The sequence below is a fragment of the Anarhichas minor genome, unplaced genomic scaffold (assembly GCF_050575085.1).
Source record: "Anarhichas minor isolate MPS153535 unplaced genomic scaffold, ASM5057508v1 ptg000046l, whole genome shotgun sequence".
Classification (NCBI taxonomy): domain Eukaryota; kingdom Metazoa; phylum Chordata; class Actinopteri; order Perciformes; family Anarhichadidae; genus Anarhichas; species Anarhichas minor.
The window spans coordinates 1474924-1497372 of record NW_027466492.1 but is presented as its reverse complement, the minus strand read 5'-3'; the positions used below and the strand labels follow the sequence as shown (position 1 = coordinate 1497372).

Here is a 22449-nt window from a genome sequence, read left to right as displayed (position 1 = left end):
GTCATTGGCCGCCGCTGCATCCTGGACTTAGCCCCGCCCAAGACCATTGTGATTGGTTTAAAATGAATGGTAGATAATTAGAACCCCGCTTATCCTTAATCTACTACGTTTACTCACGTCTCTAAAATGGTAATTCCTTTAAAATAATAGTTTTTCCACTGATATTCAAAATGCACCTGACGTGTTGAGCGTTTGTTGGAGTCTTTGTAACCTGGAACTGTTATTTTGATCTACGTTGGCAAAACCATTCAATGGACACTTCAATACACTCTCCTCCTTTTGCGATGTTGATAAGTCAGGGGGAATAAAGTAACATTATTTATTTGAAAGAAGAAGAAAGGGGTAACACTGATTGCAATCATGTTTGTCCTTCTAGGAGTTATGCAGCAACCCCCACCTGTTTGTGGACGGCATCAGTGCCCACGACCTGCACCAGGGCCAGCTGGGAAACTGCTGGTTCGTAGCCGCCTGCTCCAGTCTGGCCTCCAGAGAGACACTATGGCAGAAGGTGAGACTCAGACACAGAGACCGTGTCCCTGTTTTATTATTTATTTTTTTGCTGCTTGTGATTATAGATAAACATAAATAAGGGTTGTGGCACGCTTGGCCGAGAGGCGCTATCCATGGTACTGAAAGGGGTTCGAACAACACGCAATATATTTACATAACAATGTCAGATCGTGAACATGCACAAAGTCACACAACATTGTAAAAAAACAAACTACAAAATACAACAACTAGCTCCAAAAATGCAGCATCCGAATGGATCTGGTAATATTTCATGGCATTGCTCAGTGCAGCACAGTTAGTTAAAGACTTCTGTTCAAATGCCTGAGCCACAGCCGGTGGAGCGGGATGCATGCACACACAGTGCGAGTGCGTGTGCGTGTGCGTGTGCGTGTGTGCGCGTGTGCGCGCGCGTGCGGATGGGTATGGGAATGTGTATGTGCAAGTATGTGGGTGTTGGATTTGTGTGGATTGGTGTGTTCACTTAAGATTCGTGTGTACTGTCGCACTTTGTGTAATCCATGTGGATTTTACATTACCGCCCTTTCTCACACACACACACACACACACACACACACACACACACACACACACACACACACAATGGGGATAGAACCGGTCGTCGGGGACAAGACACGCGTGTGATTATTTGTGTACGTATGTACGTCAGTGTGTGCATCCAGCTACTACATGACTGACTCAAGGCTTCGACCGTTGCTATGGTAATCAATGTTAAAATCTGTTTTTGAATGCAGCATTTTGTTTTGTAATTATTATAGTGCAGTAAAATATTAAAGCCCTGCAGGCTTCATAGTCTATATAAGCCCCACTGTGGCTTGTGATTTATGTTCATGAACAACAATGTTTCAAAAACAGGATTGATTATTAATATTAATAATATTATTATTATTATTATTATACTAGCTGCAGTTGGGCAATACATCTCCTCAAAAAGATAAAGCCCATCTCTGTCATGGTTTTAATTTTATGGCGGTAAAATAGATACACAGTGATTAGTTCGGCCGGAGACAGACGAGCTGAGCGAGCACTGGAGCCCGTCTATCCCTCAGACCCCTGCTGCATGAGTCGCTCTATGTAGTCAAGCTTAAAGACCGCTCATCTGTCAGAGTTTAACCTGAGACTAAATAAAGGCCTGACAACACACTTCTAACGCAACACACAGGATCGATAGTGGGTTCAGTGCTTTGCTCAAAAGCACATGAGCAGAACACGTTTGTTTGGCCTTTTAAACAATTAGATTACAAACATGATGAGACTGAATTATTGGAGGTGTGTGTGTGTGTGTGTTCTTTCCACTCTTGGTTAGCTCGCTCCTCCTGTCTGGTCTCGGAGGTCCTCAGCAGCTCACTTTTCCATCAGCTGAAGGGAAACTAAAGCCCGTTTCAGGTGCCTCGGCGGAGCAGCCGGTTGTCTTGACACCCGCTTCCAAACACTCACTAAGCCTCTGGTGTGATTGAGGACAACTACACGGGCAGTTTGACGACAATTATGACGACACTTCCACGGCAAAGAGACCCGGAAGTCTCATGGGTTCATGGTTCAAAAGGCAGCGTTGGTTAAAAGACGTGTTGATTCACATACAGAGCGTGGCGTGTGTTTCTTTAATTATGAAGAATTTTAGTTTCTTCCATTATCGAGTAATACTTATTTTTATTACTTATTCAGCAATGTTATTAAAGTGGAGAAGTATTTCCTACTGATGCATTAAATCATGCATCGTGCTCTTTGTCTTACTGAAAATAAGAAGTGTTCCAACCGGCTCTATTTTATTTGACGAGCGCAAAACTGTGCATTCATTGTGGGTTTTAACTCATGCAGAGACTATTAATATATAGCCCCTCACTTATATTTCATCTCACGCTGTTCCTGCACCCTAAAAGCAATTTGACCAAAAATACAAATCTTAACTCAATCCTCACTTACTTGCTCATCTCAGGCTTTCATTGGCAAATCCTGAATACATTATTGGGATTATATTCTAATGAACCTATAAAGTTTTCCCTACTCCTGTTGTGTTTCTGTCCGTATTGAAGCTGCTCTGTCTCTCTCACTCAGTGTAAAACCCGTGTTGCTGCCAGCATCTTGCTCCAGTAAGGTGGAAAGTTTGACTGGAATCAAAATGGGAGCTTTTGTAATTTATGAGCAGGTGCTGTAGCTGTAAACACAGCGTCCTGGAATGCTCCCTGCTGGTTCCCTTCAGCCCTGTCCAGCTGAAACACAGGGAGACCAACTCTTCAGTAGTTCCTCTCGCTGTTGTCTCATGACGAGCCTGTTGTTACACAGGAATGCTCCTATCAACCATTGCCAGCATTGTTTGATTTGGGGCTGTGTTCATGTCCTGTCTCTTCTCAGAGACGTCTGCCTTGGTCCTCACTGGGCTGTTTAGCGTCTGCTGCTGTTAAAGGCAGCGAGAGGTAACCGCCTCATCGCTGCTAACGCTCGCCCTGACAAACAAAAGCAATGCGATGAAACTTGATTTGATTTATGTGTCAAACATTTCGTTTTCAATGGTGTAATATTGTAATGACAAACAGAAGAAGAAGAATACAAAATGTAAACGACAACCTCAACGCAGCAGTACAGACTGTATGTGTTCCGGTTTCTCATCTTATTTTCACTCTTTTATCTTCTCATGCTCGTGATAACTGCCAGAGTGGCTGTGTTTACTGAAAAGCAAGAGATAAGAGGATGGTAATCCAAATATGCACATTTTCCTTTAAAAATAACTGCAAATTCATCCTCTCACCCAGAATTGAGGGTCGAATCGTCAACTTAATTTATAAACCGCTCCTCCTTGTTTCCTCCCTTCCTAGTCTCCTCTCCTCTTGTCCCATACCGCCTTCCCTCTGTCCAGCAACACCATCAACAACCAGCACCAATGAGAGCACACAGACAGCTTTCAGTCGATCTTTAATCGATGTCCCTCCATTGATCTGTGTTTGGTGTCAGGCCGACGGGCATGCGGAGTGAATGTGTGATATTCCGTTCGCTGCCACTTTGTTCTGCTGCTACTGTGGCTGTCTCTCCGGCGAGCGATGGAGGACTTCAGAAAAACAAAATACAACAACAAAGACTGCTAACAACTCAAACACATATCACAACATTCCGCTGGTCAGCCAAGGCGTGTTTTATTTACAAGAGGAAGTTCAGTTTGTAGCCTAATAAGGCCCCAACCCCATTAAAGCTCTTTGGCTGCATGGCCCTCCAAAGAGGCACACTCCGAAGTGAGTGTTGGGATTTGTCTTTGTTAATAAAGGTTTTAAAAATGATGATAACATTGAATTATCTTAGTCTCATGTCGTTTCAATGTTTCTTTATAACAAGCAAAAAAAAACGCCAGAAAATGGACGGTGTGCCGACGTCTCTAGCGAGCCGACGTCAACGGGACAACATTGTTTTAAGGCTGGGTTGCACATTCAAAATGATTTCCATGATGCAAACAATATGAAATGGGATTGGCCCTAACCTTTTCTATTTAAAGGTTTTGAGTTATAAACATTCTAAAATTGTAGTTACTGATTATGACGTTTAAGCTTCACCCCATAATATTTTGTTAACATTTTCTTCATACATGCTCACATTTCTGTATGAATTAAAACATCTTTTTTCAGTTCATTGTTTTTAATTGATGAGGTTTAAGTAGCACCATGAAACATACAACAGGATTAGTTCCATTTGAATAAAATAGTAGTAAATAAATATCTCTAAAGAACACATAAATAAATATGTGTGAAAAATACTTTCTTTAAGGCTCATTAAGTGCTTGTATAAAATGTTGGCTGTTGAGATGCCGTTACAAGTTATAGAATGGACAGTAGCGAAATGAAAAAAGTCGTGCAGAAAGAGGGTGGAACTACACTTTAATCAGTGAGACTGAGATGAGGACGTTTTGGGGGAAAATATGAAAATTTATTTTCTTTGATTTGAGGAGAATTTATTTCAGCTCTAGTTGTATGTTTTTCGAAAGGTCAAAGATTGAACAAAAATATTGCGATGCTTCTCCAGCGCTAAAAGGATTATACTGACAAACAGTGAAGCGTCATTTGTCTAGTGTGAACTCCACCGAGCAGCTGAGATTCGCGGCCTCCGCGGCATCCTTGAAAGCAAACAGGAAGTACATGACCTTCCTGACCTTGGCCAGCTCGGCGATCCTCTCGCCGAACTCCTGCATGTCCGCCTCCAGCCACTTGAGCGGGGAGTCCTCCGGGTCCTCGGCGTTTCGCCAGAACGTGCCGATTGGTTCCAGTAGCTGACGGGTCATCAGGTGGGTGAGGTCGGGGGTCCAGTTTTGGGAGATGCCGGTGATGGTGACGCGGCCGTGGGCGGCGAGGGAGAAGTACCAGCGGGAGAAGTTGAGCTCCTGGTTGGGGAAGTCCAGCCGGTACACGGCCTCGTGGGGGAGAAGCAGACGCTCGCCGTCCTGACGCTTCTGACTCGAGCGCTGCAGCGACGACACACGCAGACGCATCATCTGTGGAGGAGCAGGCAGGGAGAGGGAGATGAAATGGGTTAGAGAGGTGTGTGTGTGTGTGTGTGTGTGTGTGTGTGTGTGTGTGTGTGTGTGTGTGTGTGTGTGTGTGTGTGTGTGTGTGTGTGTGTGTGTGTGTGTGTGTGTGTGTGTGTGTGTGTGTGTGTGTGTGTGTGTGTGTGTGAGAGATATGTCAGATATGTCAGATTCAATCGTCCACACTGCCTTTTATTCTTTGGTTGTAGACGAACAACCTACAGATCAAAAACAAATAAATTCCCTAAACACTGAAGTTAAATGGAGATCTGTCTTAGAATATACAGATGTTACATTATAATGACAAACTGAGAAACATGTTTTAGAAGCTCTGTGAGACTGAAACTGAAGCACCTCTACCAGGTCTTCCCAGAGAGTTCAGTTCAGGGACACTCGGTCAATCTGACATTTCGGAGGCCTTCACATCGGGGGCCCGACCCGGATCCGAGTCCACTTGACCCCAAAGTCCAGTTGGTTTGATCAGGGTGAACATGGTGTACCGTACCCCGGGCACGGTTTGTCGATCCGTGCCCGGCTCCACTTGAAAAGGTGGTCTCGAGTAGGGTTTATGTGTACTCGGCTACGCTTCGCTGTTTTGTGAAAAACAACTGTACCCAAACAGGGAGGAGGTTTGCTTTTTATTTGTGAGCAGCAGTCACGTTTAATAGTCACATTTAAGCCTCTTCTGATTCAGAATTAAAATAAAATGGGCTGTTCATCCAGTGTTCTGCTAAAATGAACTTCTGCATAAACAGAATGTACAATGTGATGTGATTAAATGCATCAGGGCAGCTTATCAGAAACATCCTCACATATGAAAAGCTGGAACCAGCGACGTTTTTAACATTTGTGCCTGAAAATGACTTGACCGATTAATCAATTGTCAAAAAGAATTGCTGATGAGCTTTCTTTCCGACACACCGATCGATTAGTCGACTGATCGTTGCTCTAAAAGCTCTTTTCTCTCCAGCACAGCGAGAGATCCTCATTAGCATGTGAGCCCAGGAGCTGTTGACCTCCACTGTGACGCTCGGTTCAAATAGTTATTGAAGCACAGCGCCGGGCCAGTCGTCAATGTTTTAACTCTTCTGATGAGTAGAGCCATTGATCACTAACATTCAAAGCACCAGGCACAATACAGAAAACAGAGCAGATTCAGGAACAGATGTTATGAAGGCTGTTCATTAAAGCAGGGAGCAAAGTTTGAATGGAAAAGTAGTGCGAATCTCCAAAAAAGTGAACTTTGAAAAGTCGGCCAACAACAAAAAGAATAGCAATACGCTAAATTTAACAAATGTTTTCTTACAAACTTTTCTTAAAGATATCTACGTTCACCATATCATCAGCATTCAAAACTGCCATGTTGACATTTGTTGGTGATGGGCACAAACCCCATCACATCAGTTTTAAACTTCATTCATTCAATTATTTTTTTCTATCAAGTACAAAAACAAACACACACATTGTGACAACAGACATGTGAGAACCAAACCTCTGTCAGTGCGGGGTCTTCTTTGAATGTCAGCACCAGCGTGTTGGAGGGGGCTCTGGCGTTGTCCATGTCCGACCTGGAGGTTAGGATCCTGGGGTTAAGGCAGCGGGCAGGTCCGGCTATGTCTGGATGGATGCTGTGATGACGGAGCTCTGCTCAGAGTTTCAGATTTCACTCTCGCTCTCCTTCCCTCGTAGGCTCGTCGCACGCCTTCTTTGTCTCCCCTCCCCTCCCCAACTGTTTCCATCACAGAGTGGCAGTTTCCTCACTTTTGTCCTCCCCCCCTCTCCCCCCAACCGCCCTCCTTCCCACAGGGTGAATTGGTTAGGATGCATTGATTAGCCACATAACGTGAGAGAGGGTAAGGGAGTGCATTGGTGGAGGGGATCAATGCCAAAACAGCATCAGTCGGAATAAGCTTTCAGTCCTTTAAAGGCTGATATTTCTGCACCAAACTGTCCACAAATATAATATACTCATTTATTTACGTGTTTATAATATGCAACTTTAATACGAGCACTTGCACTATCACAGAGGAAAACATTTTTTGAGCAGCATTTGTCTGAATTATTTTATGTTGATTGGGTTTGAAATGTCTGAATATCAAATTAAAATACTCATTTTAATTTTACTTATAGTTTTTTTGAAGGCGTTACAGAGGGTGAGGGTGCTAGGCAACAGGAGGCGCTGGTGACGTATGAGAGGTAACTCTGGGAGTTTCCCGAGGGCTTCTGGGAGCTCCACTAGTCTCGGCTCAATGGAGCACTTATCTATATCACTCGTTTCACTGAGGTGTGTGTGTGTGTGTGCATGTGCGTGTGCGTGTGCGTGCGTGCGTGTGTCGTCAGTGGGGATCTTGGCTCAGGATATGGGTGGATGGCATTCCCTTGTTAAAAACGGTGTACATCCTCATGTTAATTAAGGGGAAACGAGTGGAGAGGCAGATGGTTTTCAACTTTTTAGGAACTAACAAGTGGACAGAATATGTACAGATGTTATTGTCAGAGGTGATTGTTACTTTAGTAATGATCTGGAAGATTTTAATTTAAATGAATATTGTTAGGTCACTATCTAACACTGAATGAGGGAACACAATGGTGATTGAGCCTCTGGCCCTCTGATGAAAGCCCTGGGGTTTGCATTATTACAGTGGTCCTAGCAGGTGTATGGCAGCTTATCGCCATAGAGAACGAAACGGAGAGCTTGGAGATTGTAACTTAAAGTCAGTTTTGAAAAATCTGGAATAAAGCTTCAGGCTATTGGTCGATGCTTTTGCTTCTTATTTTGGGTGACTCATACGTGTGTGTGTGTGTGTGTGTGTGTGTGTGTGTGTCTTGACTGGATATTATTTGTACCCTTTTATAATGTGCAATTTGCCTGATTCTGTTGCCTATTTATTTATCTATGCTCACTGTTATGTATGTTTTAGCTGGTTAAAAAAAACAGAAAAACTAAATTAGATAAGGAAGAAAAGTATTTCACACGAGTTCTATTAGTTCTCACCCCCATAGAGGAACATAAAATTTCAAAATCTTAAATTTTAATTTAAAAGAAATAGAAATGATTGCCTAACTTTAACTTCTGTTGACAGGATTTGTTTTTTATAAATGTTTTTTTATAAATTATGAAATTCAGATAAAAAAATAAATGTACCAATTATTCTAGTTATTCTCATAATAGACTTCCTCTTTTCTGAGTGTTGAGCTTCTGAATGTGAACAGTATCACACTAATGAAGAGGAAATGAACATTTATTATTCATACCCATTGATGATCACTCTCAAGATGTCACAGATCACGACAGCTCTCACCGATTATGTGAGAGTTTCCTGCCTCTCATACTTGGAATTGAGATCGTGGAATTTTACAGGAATAATCAGCCAAATGTACGTCTGTTTTCTGGGAAAATCACCACCAGAACCTGGGATTTAGCGCATGTACGTCTGCGTGTTAGTGTACTGACTCTTATCGTATGTAGTGAAACAAAGACCTCATTAACACGCCTTCACTTTCTACTTAAGTCCTTTAGATTCACATTTTGAAATAAAACCTGAGCTTTGACCAGATGATGATTGTCTGGTTGTTCTGGTTTTCCCCAGGTGATCCCTGACTGGAAGGACCAGGAGTGGGATGAGGAAAAACCGGAGTCCTACGCCGGGATCTTCCACTTCCGGTTCTGGCGGTTCGGTGAGTGGGTGGACGTGGTGATCGACGACCGGCTGCCCACGGCGAACGGAGAGCTGGTGTACTGCCACTCCAACGACAACAACGAGTTCTGGAGCGCGCTGGTGGAGAAGGCCTACGTCAAGTAAGACTTCCACCGTGTGTGTTTTATTCACCATCAGTTACAGTGGAGCAGCCGATGGCGAGGAAGTCCTTGTTCTCCAACAACGCCACTACAAAATGTATGAAGTTACAATACAGGAATCAAAGAGAATATGTTCAAAATAGGATATTAAATGTAATACTGTGGTAGTAGACTGATACAACAGTGGTAAATAATAAACTCTACTATAGCAACTATGTTGTTTTAATCAGTTTTTTAATGGCGCCATGTTTCCCGCATTAATCTAAAATGAACCCGGAATCCCAAATTGATTTAAGCTGCAGATTGTGATCACTTTTCTCAATTGTATCATTTTAAGCTTCCGCCCACCGTCGGCGTCAAAGACTTTTAAGTTCTCTGATTAGTTTGTTTGTTTGTTTGTTTGTTACTGAAATGCATCTTGAGAGTCGTAGTTACCCTCTCCTCCAAGGTCTTTATGTCCTCAGGCCTGTACTTTTAGCTTTTTATCCAAGAGATGCAGTTTGTAACATTGTCTGTGGGAAAATGAATAGAATGTTTCTATAAAATATGATATTATTTTATAAAACCACTAAAATTGGCTGCATATCTTTGCCTATCAAGGTTACTTTTGTAAAGCAGATTGTTGTACATTATGAGTCTGTATGTAGCGTTATCAAAAAAACAAACACCCAAATGCATAACCGGCCGCTCAATGCCCAGCACAGATTTGATAATAAGTAAGCTGTGTGTAGGCTTTAATGATGTGTTTTATAGGATGTGCGGCTGCTACGAGGCGCTCGACGGGGGCAACACGGCCGACGCTCTCGTGGATTTCACCGGCGGCGTGACGGAGCCGATTGACTTGATGGAGAACGGCTTCAAAGACGACGAAGAGAAACGCAACGAGCTGTTCGAGAGAGTCCTGAAGGTCCACGACAGAGAGGGCCTCATCAGCTGCTCCATCCGGGTGAGGAGAGGGGCAAACATGTGGCGGCTGAATGATTGAATGGCTTGATTTAAGAATGATTTTACGCAATGACCGAATCCGGCGCCGTGTCCTTTCAGGCGACCACTGCGGCCGACATGGAGGCCAGGCTGTCCTGCGGCCTGGTGAAGGGCCATGCCTACGCGGTGACGGACGTCCGCAGGGTGCGGCTGGGCCACGGCCTGCTGGCCTACTTCCGGTCGGACAAACTCACCATGATCCGCATGAGAAACCCCTGGGGAGAGAGAGAGTGGAACGGGGCCTGGAGTGACAGGTGAGACCGTGTTTTCTACACAGATTGTAAACCTTGTGGGAATAAATACTTTGACATGTTTGAAATCTGTCCAGAGCACTTATGATTCGAACATGTCTGGTCCCAGATGATTGTACTAAAGACCTTTTTTCTGCCTGTTTGCAGCTCTGAAGAGTGGAAGAAGGTCAGTAAGAGTGAGAGGGAGAAGATCGGTGTCACTGTGCAGGATGATGGAGAGTTCTGGTGAGTTTTAGTTCAACACTGCCCCCTGTTGGCAGACACAAGGAGCCTGGAGTTTCACTAACCCAAAAGTCAGTGGCCTAATCTCCACACACAGACTCACAGACTTTGAGGTGCATTCCTGTAAAGTCTGACGGTTTAGGGCTGTCCCACTGTCCACTCATTGAGGGTTTGAGGGCTCTCTCACAGACATTTTGAGCCCTTTATGAACACTTTCTATAAGTCAGCATTTCTGCAGACTTTGCTCAGGGGAATTACCCACAATTCATAGCAATGTGACTTTAAACACAGTTACCAGTGGAAGATGTAAAAAAAGGTAAACAAAGAGGACGGCACATAGGAGTTTAGCCTGGCAAATTACATTTACTCAGAAAGGATTAAAGATGGAACATAAAGACACACGAAAGCAGAGATTATGTTACACAGATTTATTCATCACATTTTTCAGCTGTTTTGACAAAAACAAGTAAAAAGATTGTCTGAATGACCTCTGATCTTGTGAGGAAAGAGCCTGGAAGACCTTTAAATCAGGGAGTAAAAAATATAAAATAAATACCCACAATTGTACATCATATTTTTTTTGTGTTCAAACCCTCACAGTCCCTCACACTCAACCATTTAACAGGTGACATCAGTAAGTCCTTGAGGGTTTAGGGCCTTAGGGGGGACATTGGGATTGGGCCATAGACTTACTATAATTACTGTCATCTGTAATATTGACATTAGTTCAGTCTCCATCTCTCAAGGGTTGATTTGTTGATCTAACAAATCATTGAACTGATTTCTACTGAATTTACACGCATTTCTTCAAACCAGAGTAGCTGCTGATCCCTCCCTCTTTCTCTCCCCTCCTGCAGGATGACGTTTGACGACTTCATCGCCAACTTCACAGACATCATCCTGTGTCGCCTCATCAACACATCCTACCTGAGCTTCCACAAGACCTGGGAAGAGGCCGTGATGCAGGGCTCCTGGAAGAGCCACAGCGACCCGCTTCTCAACCGAGCCGGGGGCTGCACCAACAACAAGCACTCCTTCCTCCAGAACCCGCAGGTGTGGCTGTCTCTCATTGAATCACGCCTTCTCAGATTTGGCGTTGCTTTGCGATAGTGACCACTCCGAAGGGCCGAACCCGTAACGATATGCGTGTATTTCTTTTTCTTCTGTGTTACAGTACGTGTTTGACGTGAAGAAGCCGGAGGACGAGGTTCTGATCTGTCTGCAGCAGAAAGACCGCAGAGCCACGCTGAGAGAGGGACGAGGAGAAAACCTGGCTATTGGCTTCGAGATACACAGGGTCAGCTCGCCGTGTGTGTGTGTGTGTGTGTGTGTGTGTGTGTGTGTGTGTGTGTGTGTGTTTTCAGGACGTTCACAGATGTCATCTCAAAATCTCAGAGTAACCGGAACATGTATTGCAGGACTGTTGTAGCCTTATAAGATTACATTAGTTGTAAATAAGTCTATAAAATAAACTGGGAAGTATATAATACAGCACAAAATAAAAATAACAGTTTCGTACATTCTTGTGTTTAGAATTTTAATAAAAAAGATAAGAAGATGCGCGGGGGCAGCTAGCATTTAGTCGGTTTTAATCAGGTGAGGTTTGTTTGGGCAATGGTGAACACAGTAATTGCACTCTGGTGTGGACAATCAAACTATAGTGCAGTTTGATTGCAGCGAGAACATATTTCGACATAATTACAAAACCCAGGCTCCCAGCGTGGAACATTTTGTTGAGATGGACACGAGAGAGGACTGAGTTGGACCTCTGCAGACGTCCGATGTTTGCTTGGCATCTGAGACGAATATGCTAAAGTAAAGTAAAGTTCCCAAAAATACGTATGTTTATAAAGTCATTCAAGATAAACTGGAAGAGAAGTGAATTTGTGCGTACAGTAGATCTGTGCAGAGTCATCTCAGCAAATAGATGTTTCATTTGGTCAGCTTTAGTTTGTGCATCGTCAAAATGAACCGGACTAAATAGACAACAAACCAAACGTATCACATTCACTCTGACGGGACAGTGGCTTGTGAAAGCGTTACAGCGTGTTACTCTTAGAGGAGATTAGCACGGCCCGTGTCGCGTGAATTGTTCTCACTTTCATTGGTTTTAGTGACGTGTGTGTTTTGGTCAAACAGCACCCCCTGCCTGCGCACAGTAACATCTGCAGGCAGAGAGTGGTACTGCAGCACGGGAGACACCCAGAGGCTTCCAAACAAAAACCCACAAAATGATCATAAATTCAGGCAAAGTTCTGTGAGAAGTTGACTGGATGAATGAGACTTGGGTAAAACTGCACGAGTTGTGTGAGAGTTTGGAGACAAATGTTTTGATATAGTTTTGCTGTTGTTCAACGCGTCCCCCATTTACTTCAATTCAAGACTTTTCTCAGTTTTTGATTCTTCATTCACCGGGGAGGCAAGTTGTCTTCTGTAACAACAGCATTTAATATGCAAATGGTCATTTTGGGGTAGAATTAGTCGTTAAAGTCTGAGTTGCACCAATAATTGAATCCAGTATACTTGTCAAACAGTTGGTTCAAGCTCAGGTCCCGCCTTTGATCATGCAGATAACCAATCATAGTTTAGTATATACTGGGGTCACCCCAGGTCGCTCCATGGACACTCCCCTGCCAGTTTCAATACATTATATAGATACTGTTGTAGTCTTCATCTATTAAGGTCTGTGGGCTCTCTGTGTTCAGGTGGAGTTCAACAGGACCTACCGTATGCACGTCACCCAGCAGAAGGTGGGCGGGAGCACCTACATCAACTCCAGGTCTGTGTTCAGACGCATCGAGCTGCCTGAGGGGCGGTACGTCATCATACCCACCACCTTTGACCCTGGCCTGGAGGGAGACTTCCTGCTCCGCACCTTCACCGACGTGCCGTCCGACTGCAAGTGAGTGGGGACTCGTTTTAGTTTGAGCTGAAGGAGCTGCAGCACGTTACTGACTGAGAGCAGCACTCAGTGACTCAGGAGTCCTCTGGTCTGCCTCTCACTTCTCTCACAATCAGGAGCTACTTTCAGTCTTAGGATGTTTTGTGAATATGGCTCCAGGTCTGCAGCAGGTTCAAGTATTCATCAGTTACAATCAACTCGAGCTGCATTTCAGAGACTTTTTCAAGACACAGAAATTGGTTCGGACTAAACCCCAGGTGCAGTTTACACCTGAGGATCCAGCTGGTTTTATTTTAAAGCTTGAGCTATGCTGATGACAGAGCAGCAGCCCTTTTTCAACAACAACATAAACATACGGTTCTAGATAAGAACTAATACAGTAATCTCTTTCCCCGTCTCACTCTCTCTCTCTCTGTCTGTCTCTCTGTCTCTCTGTCTGTCTCTCTGTCTCTCTGTCTGTCCTGCAGAGAGTTGACTCTACATGTTCCTCCACAGACCTGCTGGTCTGGGATGTGTGGTTATCCGTCTCTGGTCACACAGGTCCACATACTGAATGCGAATGGACTTGCAGGACAAGACTCTGATGGAGGTACATTTTAGTTAACAATGAGACACTTTACAGGATATTTGATCCATCCACAGATTACCGATCAAATTATATTTATAAGCTCTACAAAACAGTTTTCATTTTATTTTATTTTGTTTACAAAATAAATACATAAATTATAAATATATAAATATAATATTTTAAATATATTTATATTATATCATATTCGCTTTTTTTAAACTGACGTGCTGTCAGCTGAAGCAGCTCCAGCACGATGTTGTTTTTGGCCAGTCGATGGCAGTAGAGTCTTGGTAACGCAGCACAGCAGAAAGTTACACCAGTGTGAATGTAAAACAGTCTCGACAGCAGACAGCCACAAGGTGCTCACAATAGATGAATATTTTGCGCGGTGTTTGCATTTATTGAAAATACTTGGTACCTTTAATCAAAGTATAATTAAAGTACTCATTACTTAAAATGAGTAAGACAGACAGATAAGACAGACAGACGCAATGGATAAGACAGACAGAAAGCATTAAAGGCATTTGTATAAATGGATCAGACCACAAAGTGTATGCCGATGATATCCTGATCTATTTAAGTAAACCCTCCAACTCCTTTTTTGAATTAATGAACCTGCTAAAAACATTTGGTAGATATGCAGGATATAAACTAAACTTGCAAAAAACACAAATTTTGACTTTTAATTGTACACCTCCTACAAACATTAGAGAGAAATTTCACCTTAACTGGGACCAGAACTCCCTGAAATACCTAGGAATACACCTACCAAGAGATATTTCAACATTGGCAGAGATAAATTACAGCCCCCTCTTAACAAAAATGAAAGATGATATACATCGATGGAACTCTATTTCTTTCCTCGGACTAAGCCATAGAATTGACTCTGTAAAAATGAATATTCTTCCACGATGCCTGTTCTTATTTCAAGCACTTCCTGTAGAAATTCCCCCAAAACAATTCTCCGAATTGGATAAAATCCTTTCAAGATTTATTTGGCAAGGGAAAAAACCAAGGATTCAATTTAAAACTCTACAACTCACAAAAGAGGAAGGAGGAATGGGTCTACCCAACTTTAAGGATTACTTCTATGCTGTCCAGATTAAACCTTTAATTAACACGTGTACCCCAGCTTATTGTGCCGGGTGGAAAGATATTGAACTCTCTATTATGAATGATCCCCCAATTCATGCAGCATTGGCCCATAAAAACTTGGGAAAACTTATAGACAATTTACAAAATCCATGGATCAAATTCCATTTAAAAATCTGGAACGTGATAAAAGGAAAATATAAACTAGATCAAAAACTGCAAATACTTCGATGGTGTGCCTATGATCCGGGGTTCAAACCAAATGAAATGGACCATAGATTTAAATCCTGGATCCCAAAAGGTATAACAACATTCTATTCTCCGACAGAAAAGGGACAACTAAAGGACTTTGAACACCTGAGGCAAAAATATTCTCTTGAAAAATCAGATTTTTATAGATACCTCCAGATACGCAACCATTTTGAACATAACATTAGAAATACAACGAACCTCGATGACCCAATATTGAGAATATTTCTCGGTGCCTACCAAAATGATTCAAATAAGGGAATTATCTCTAGATCCTACAAAGGCCTTATGACAAAAAAGCCGCACAATGTAGGATATGTTAAGGAAAAATGGGAAAGAGAAGGTAACCTCTCAATATCAAACGAGGACTGGTTAGATGTGTGTAAATTTCAATGGAAATGCACCAATTCTCACGTGTGGCGGGAATTTGCGTGGAAGTGTGTTATTCGTTTCTTTATCACACCGAAGCAGAAGGCGCGCTTCGCTGGAGGAGATGCTACATGTTGGAGACGATGTGGGGCTCCGGAAGCAAATCACTGGCATGTATTCTGGGAGTGTCCAGTGATACAACCTTTCTGGGCAGAGTTTCATAAAACATTAAAAAGCATACTTAACACTGACCTGCCCCTGCAATTTTCCACATTATTCTTAGGAAAATTTGATTTCCAAACAGGGCGTCCAGATGAATACCTGTTTGGCATTTTAATAACGGCTTGTAAAAAAGCACTCACAAGGCGCTGGTTGCTTCCTGAGCCCCCCACGATACAGGAGTGGATAGATATAGTAAACATCTATGTTATGGAAAGGATCACTTTTTCCCTTTGCCTTCAGAGAAACATGTTTATTCAACTCTGGGACAAGTGGGTGAGATACGTAAAACCATTACAAACAGATTTTGTGGAATAGTGAATGAATGACCCTGTAACGTTGATTTAGCTTAGCAAGCATCATCGACCTCTATCACATTCTCTCTCAAGTCCCCCTGTCTGATGGTTTTTTTTTTTTTTATGTGTACACTCTCCCAAATTGTACAAAGTTACCTAACTTTGAAAAACTGTGGACACCATATATGGTGGTGCGAACGTAAACTTGATAACCTAAACTACTGTCCAAAAATAATAAAAAAATAAATGATAAAAAAAAAAAAAAAAGTACTCATTATACAGAATGACCCATTTCACAAAGATATATATATATATATTATATTACTGGATTATGATGAATAAATGATGCATTAATGAGTTCATCATTTTAATGTTACAGCTGGTAAAGGTGGCGATGATTATAACTACTGCTGGTGGGCGGTACGTCATCATACCCACCAACTACTGCTGGTGGGGAGCTTAATCCACAATAACATATCAATATGTATTAGTAAGTTACTAGTAGCTAAGTTGTCAAATAAATGTAGTGGAGTTTAAAATACAATATTTCCCACTAATATGTAGAGGAGTAGAAGTATAAAGTAGCATAAGATAGAAATAAAAGATGTAAAGTACAAGTACCTCAAAAGTACAATACTTAGTAAATGAAACTACAGCTGTGCCTGAATCTATCCACGTCTCACGTTTACAGTCCTATCAGTAGTCTCTGCTAACTACAGTGTGTTCGCTAGCAGCATGTAGCTCAGACACAACAGAGATGTGTTTCGCTCTTGTACCTTAGAAGCTGATAATGAAAACAAAATTCATCAAACATCATTTCCTAATCTTAAATCACACATTGATTGATCAGGTTTATGAAACTAACAGATGTGTGTGTGTGTGTGTGTGTGTGTCTCTCCAGTGTCGGACCCCTACGTGATAATTCGTTGTGAAGGAGAGAAGGTTCGCTCACCAGTCCATAAAAACACACGCAGCCCCAACTTCGACACCAAGGGGCTGTTCTACAGGAAGAAAGCCAACCAGCCAATCAGAATCGAGGTTTGTGTGTGTGTGTTTCTGTCTGTGTGTGTGTGTGTGTGTGTGTGTGTATATTTGCATGTGTGTGTGTGTGTGTATTTGCGTGTATTTGTGTTGGTAGCCAGGTAAGGCTGAGAGAAAATTGTGCAGTGGTGGACAAATTGTTCTGCTGTTGTACTTAAAGGGATAGTTCAGAGTGTTTGAAGTGTGTTTGTATGAGTTACTGATCCACTGTCAGTGTGTTACCTACAGTTAATCTAGTCACTAGACTAACAGTAGTCTAACCCCACAGAACACGGGATACCAACAGTATAATGCAGCCTGCTCGTGCAGAATGTCTCATTTCAGAATGATATAAATATCATTGTTGCATTAATGTGTTCATTCCTTTTATGTTGCAGATTGTAAAGGTGGAGCTACTTAACGTAACTTAATCTATAACGATAAATCATCATTTATAAGTTGATTATATTTTGTATAATCTGAATCTGCAGACAAATATACCATTCTACCACTGAACTTATGAACATGCATTCTGTGGTCTCATTCAAGCAGTGACTCCCTCTCTGTGCCTCTCAGATCTACAACCACAACGCGTTGAAGGACTCCTTCCTGGGTCAGGTGACGGTGCCGGCCGAGCAGGGCGAGTTCCAGCAGACGCTCCACCTGAGGGCCAAGGGCGATCGCCGTGACAACGACCTGCCGGGAATCCTCACTGTCGCTATAGTGACCAGCACGGTGCTCACCAACATCTGAGACACGCCACCAAAAAAAACGTCCAGTCAGCTTAAGTTTTCCAAGTCGCGGGTTTACAAAGTTAGCACGAATAGAGGGTTTACGTTTTGGCAGTTTACTTTACAGAAGATTACACATCCAGCAGGAGGAGACCTGATGCTCCTGCTATGCTTTAGCCTGATGCCACTAAATGTCTGTTTACAAAATGATTTACAGTACCTGTATCGGGTGAATCTGATTGTTCTAAAAATGAGTTTTACCTAGCTTATATATACGTTTACATGCACAATATATTCAGCGTTATGCCCTTATTCTGTAAAAGACACACAGGACACATGCAAGAGCATTTTCGTCTTCACATCTTACTTTTTTTAATCAGTAAGCTCGTACGAGTGTCATACAATATCAGAGTCAGCGAACGCTCCAACTTTCTCGCTAAATTTAGCAACTTTTGGAGCTACTGCTACCAACCCTGCCTTTAAAGAAAAGTGTGTTTCTTTGTCCAAACAGAAATGTGAGCTTTTATTTTGGACATGCCTTGTAAACCATTGGCCTGTTGGTTTGTGTTCACCGCACAGAGCTGGCCGTAAACAGGCAAGAGGACGTGTGTCGCGAACTGCCGTAAAACCCAAATGTGAGACGCATATTGTGAATGTACAAAGAATCCTCCTAAAACCTGAATAATATCTGCGTATCACACACGTCTTAATTGGAAAATGCGACATTGAGAGTAAGACCTGATGCAGGATATGCAAATGTATATGTTGTTTACAAACATGACCCGTATCAAATTCAGACTTTTGTCATGTTCAGAATAATAGTGGGATATTAGTGTGCATGTAAACATGGTCGGTGTTTACATTTCTTCATGTCTATTGACCACTCTTAATGTCATTTTTATTCTACTGTTTAATGTCTTATTCTATTTGCTCTTTTTAAAATCCTACTCATGTCTTTTGATATGGGCTTCTTTTATATCTTGTCTCCTGTACACCTCTATGTATTGCCTTGTTGAGACACATGAACGTACCTAGTGGTGTAACACCACCTGCCACAAAGAACCTGCCATTGTGATATTAGCTAGCATTAGCATGTTGTGCTGTTTGCCATATCAAGTTTCTCTTAATGTGCAAGGAGGCCTTTTTTTGATGAATTACGTGAAGTATTTCACTCTGGGTAAATACAATGGTATTTTAGTCCGATTACAAGTTGTAGTTTACTTTGTCAGAATATATAAAATAAACATAAATATACACTGCCATTCAAAAGTTTGTAATCAGATTTTATATTGATGTTTTTCTTCTTTGCAGGGATATAAATAGAATCATTTAGACACCAAATGTTTTATTTACATTTTGTTTTATTTAGCTGACGTCCCCTCAGTGTTGCATGACGGGAGAGAATACTGTTGAACTTGGATGTAGTCTTCAGTGATCCTCCATCTTTCCTGAAGTGGGCTCTAAATATTGAGTGGGTGTGTTTCTCTTTGGGCCCTCTGCAGTCTACTCAGTGGTTAGATTGATTAAAGGTTTAAACTGTCTTTATTACCACGTTAAAGTGATAAGATCACAACCTCCTGCTGCAGTTCCTTGAAATGGCCACTTGACTGCAAAGGGGAGTCAATCCCCATAGACCTCCATGTTAACACGCTCAACTTTATATATATTATACACTCACCGGCCACTTTATTAGGCACACCTGTTCAATTGCTTGTTAACAAAAATAGCTAATCAGCCAATCACATGGCAGCAACTCAATGCATTTAGGCATCTAGACGTGGTGAAGACGACTTGCTGAAGTTCAAAGTGAGCATCAGAATGGGGAAGAAAGGGGATTGAAGTGACTTTGAACGTGGCATGGTTGTTGGTGCCAGACGGGCTGGTCTGAGTATTTCAAAAAACTGCTGATCTACTGGGATGTTCACGCACAACCATCTCTAGGGTTCACAGAGAACGGTCCGAAAAAGAGAAAATATCCAGTGAGCGGCAGTTGTGTGGACCAAAATGCCTCGTTGATGTCAGAGGAGAATGGGCAGAGTGGTTGAAGATGATAGAAAGGCAACAGTAACTCAAATAACCACTCGCTACAACCAAGGTATGTAGAATACCATCTCTGAACGCACAACACGTGGAACCTTGAAGCAGACGGGCTACAGCAGCAGAGACCACACTGGGGGCCACTCCTGTCAGCTAAGAACAGGAAACTGAGGCTACAATTCACACAGGCTCACCAACATGTGACAATAGAAGATTGGAAAACGTTGCCTGGTCTGATGAGTCTCCATTTCAGCTGCAACATTCAGATGGTAGGGTCAGAATGTGTCGTAAACAACATGAAGGCATGGAACCATCCTGCCTTGTATCAACGGTTCAGGCTGCTGCTGGTGGGGGGGATATTTTCTTGAGCATCGTTTAAACGCCACGGCCTACCTGAGTATTGTTGCTGACCATGTCCATCCCTTTATGACCACAGTGGACCCATCTCCTGATGGCTACTTCCAGCAGGATAATGCACCATGTCACAAAGCTCAAATCATCTCAAACTGGTTTCTTGAACATGACGATGAGTTCACTGTACTCCAATGGCCTCCACAGTCACCAGCTCTCAATCCAACAGAGCACCTTTGGGATGTGGTGGAACGGGAGATTAGCATCATGGATGTGCATCCGACAAATCTGCAGCAACTGCGTGATGCTATCATGTCAATATGGACCAAAATGTGTGAGGAATGTTTCCAACACCTTGTTGAATCTATGCTACGAAGAATTAAGGCAGTTCTGAAGGCAAAAGAGGTCCAACCCAACTAGCAAGGTGTACCTAATAAAGTGTCCGGTGAGTGTACATACATACATATATACACATACACAATATATCATAGTAATATAATCTGTACTTTAGGTACTTCTGTGATGTGTCCAGCTGGTACACAGTGATCACTGAGGTCCTGTGCTGTGGAGCCGGCACAAAGGCAGTCAGGAGTGGAGGAGGTGTCACAGTGAACCGGTTATAACACAACTCAGCAGCTCATCAAGCTCTGTTCCCCCGACATCCTCACCAGCAGGTGAGCATGCTGAACATCATGTGCATGTAACAGACTAACTTGAACGTCTTCTATCAACCTCACCATATTGATTGTGAATCTACTCACAGGCGTGGTGTGGATAGGAATGTTGTGCGCCTCCTGAGGGACCGAAGGGAACACTATGGTCAAGGTGTGGAGGCAGATACAGGAGTCATGTTGAGGAGTACCTTCAACGTAAGGACCTGTACACCACGCTCCTCATGACTGATGTGGAACCGGGAGGGATCGTCTCCGCATCAGGACACTTGTTCCAGGCTCCGCCTCCTCCACAGAGCTTCCCTCCACTTCCTCCACTTCCTGCTGCCAGAGGCCAACAATGTGCAGGATTACTGGAGCCAGATCCTCTCCACTAGGCACCGTGCTGAAAATGGATTCCACCAAGAAAGTATCAATCAAAACACATGCCATAATGCCGTACTGTATGATGTGAAATCATTCAGAAAAATCACAATATCAATAGAATCTAACAGTTAATCACATTATGCAAACTCAGCATATGTTTTTAGGTGGTGAAGAAGCTGTCTGGGGAAGGTCGAGGCTTGAGTGGTTTACCAGCATTGGGAACGAGCACTCACAAATAGTTTAATTTGTGCTGACCTGGGAGCAGTCTGGAGAAGCTGGAACCGATGTGGAGCCACTTGTGCTACCGGCAGTTAGAAACACCTCTGCCACCTCTACCATCAGCAGACCTGTGCCCTCCCTCTCTGCATCCACAGCAACCGCTGAGACTGCTGGCCCCTCCACACGGCCATACTGCCTGCTCCTCCTCCTACATCAGTCCCTACTACTCTGCCCACAATGTCTGCTCCTCATGAGTTAAGCCCACCGTCCTGGGCCAGAGCTACGCAGTACAAGCTAAAGAGTCTGGAACAGCAACAGCAACACGAGTGCAGAATCTCCCTGTCTGTACATGCTGTGGCCAACCGACCCAGGGACATAAAAAGTACAACAGAAAGGCTTTCTGCCCTGTAAAGATGATGTCAACATCAAAAGGTCTGGACCACACAGTGTACGACAGCTACGAACACTTCACTTCTGTTGTGGACAAGGTGGAGCGATGAGCTGTAGACACCCTGTATATATCTGTAATTATGGGACAGTTGCATTGTAAGTAACTTAACTGTTGTGCTGTGGTGTTGTTAGCAAGCATAGTTTAGATCTTCATGTACATACTCATGCATTGTAAATAGTTTAGATCTTCATGTACATATTGTAGTCTTCTATTTTATGACTGCACTGTTTTTTCTGATTGTTCTCCATTTCATGCACATATTCAATAAAGTGTTAAGTGTTACAGTAACATCGAGTTGTGGAATATCAATTAATGAATGCAACAACAGGGGTGCGTTTGTTGTCATCAACAACAGGGACACGGATATATAGAGTTCCAGATTACTTACATGTCAGAGCACATGCCTATATTACAATGATATCAGATCATTTTGCAACAGAAACATTAAACAGACTCAGAAAATATAAAACTACTTCTAATTAGCCTCCCAGGTGTCATAAGGGAATTTAAAATGACAGAAGTGACAAATGTAAACAAACAGCATTCTCTCACATGTATCACTTTGATTTTAAATAAGATGTATTTCATTGAAAAGAACAGTAACCTGAATAAATGACACA

General features: G+C 42.7%; 2 protein-coding genes across 2 annotated transcripts in view; one reads left to right on the top strand and one right to left on the bottom strand.

Moving 5' to 3' along the window:
• The window catches only part of capn5a (calpain 5a), a 30543-nt gene extending 11468 nt beyond the window's left edge, over window positions 1-19075 (top strand). The window contains exons 3-13 of the mRNA XM_076111984.1: window positions 377-508; window positions 8623-8831; window positions 9585-9777; window positions 9876-10069; window positions 10214-10291; window positions 11146-11341; window positions 11463-11585; window positions 12994-13190; window positions 13658-13779; window positions 16885-17021; window positions 17580-19075. Of these exons, the coding sequence (XP_075968099.1) occupies window positions 377-508; window positions 8623-8831; window positions 9585-9777; window positions 9876-10069; window positions 10214-10291; window positions 11146-11341; window positions 11463-11585; window positions 12994-13190; window positions 13658-13779; window positions 16885-17021; window positions 17580-17756 (1758 nt within the window). The 3' untranslated portion in view covers window positions 17757-19075. The remainder of the gene's footprint in view (window positions 1-376; window positions 509-8622; window positions 8832-9584; window positions 9778-9875; window positions 10070-10213; window positions 10292-11145; window positions 11342-11462; window positions 11586-12993; window positions 13191-13657; window positions 13780-16884; window positions 17022-17579) is intronic.
• On the bottom strand, window positions 4418-6708 carry ompa (olfactory marker protein a). Its single transcript, XM_076111985.1, has 2 exons — window positions 6525-6708; window positions 4418-4999 (listed from the first exon to the last, which is right to left on the bottom strand). The coding sequence occupies exons 1-2, from the start codon at window positions 6591-6593 to the stop codon at window positions 4568-4570; spliced, it is 501 nt and encodes a 166-aa protein (XP_075968100.1). The 5' UTR covers window positions 6594-6708; the 3' UTR covers window positions 4418-4567.
• Window positions 19076-22449: the final 3374 nt, after the last annotated feature.

What these genes read in the sequence shown, in the direction of transcription:
- ompa (XM_076111985.1), bottom strand. Translation starts at nt 6,593, where the DNA reads ATGGACAACGCCAGAGCCCCCTCCAACACGCTGGTGCTGACATTCAAA. An exon ending in AAGACCCCGCACTGACAGAG is followed by an intron (nt 5,000 to 6,524) that starts GTTTGGTTCTCA and finishes GCTCCTCCACAG; the next exon opens with ATGATGCGTCTGCGTGTGTC.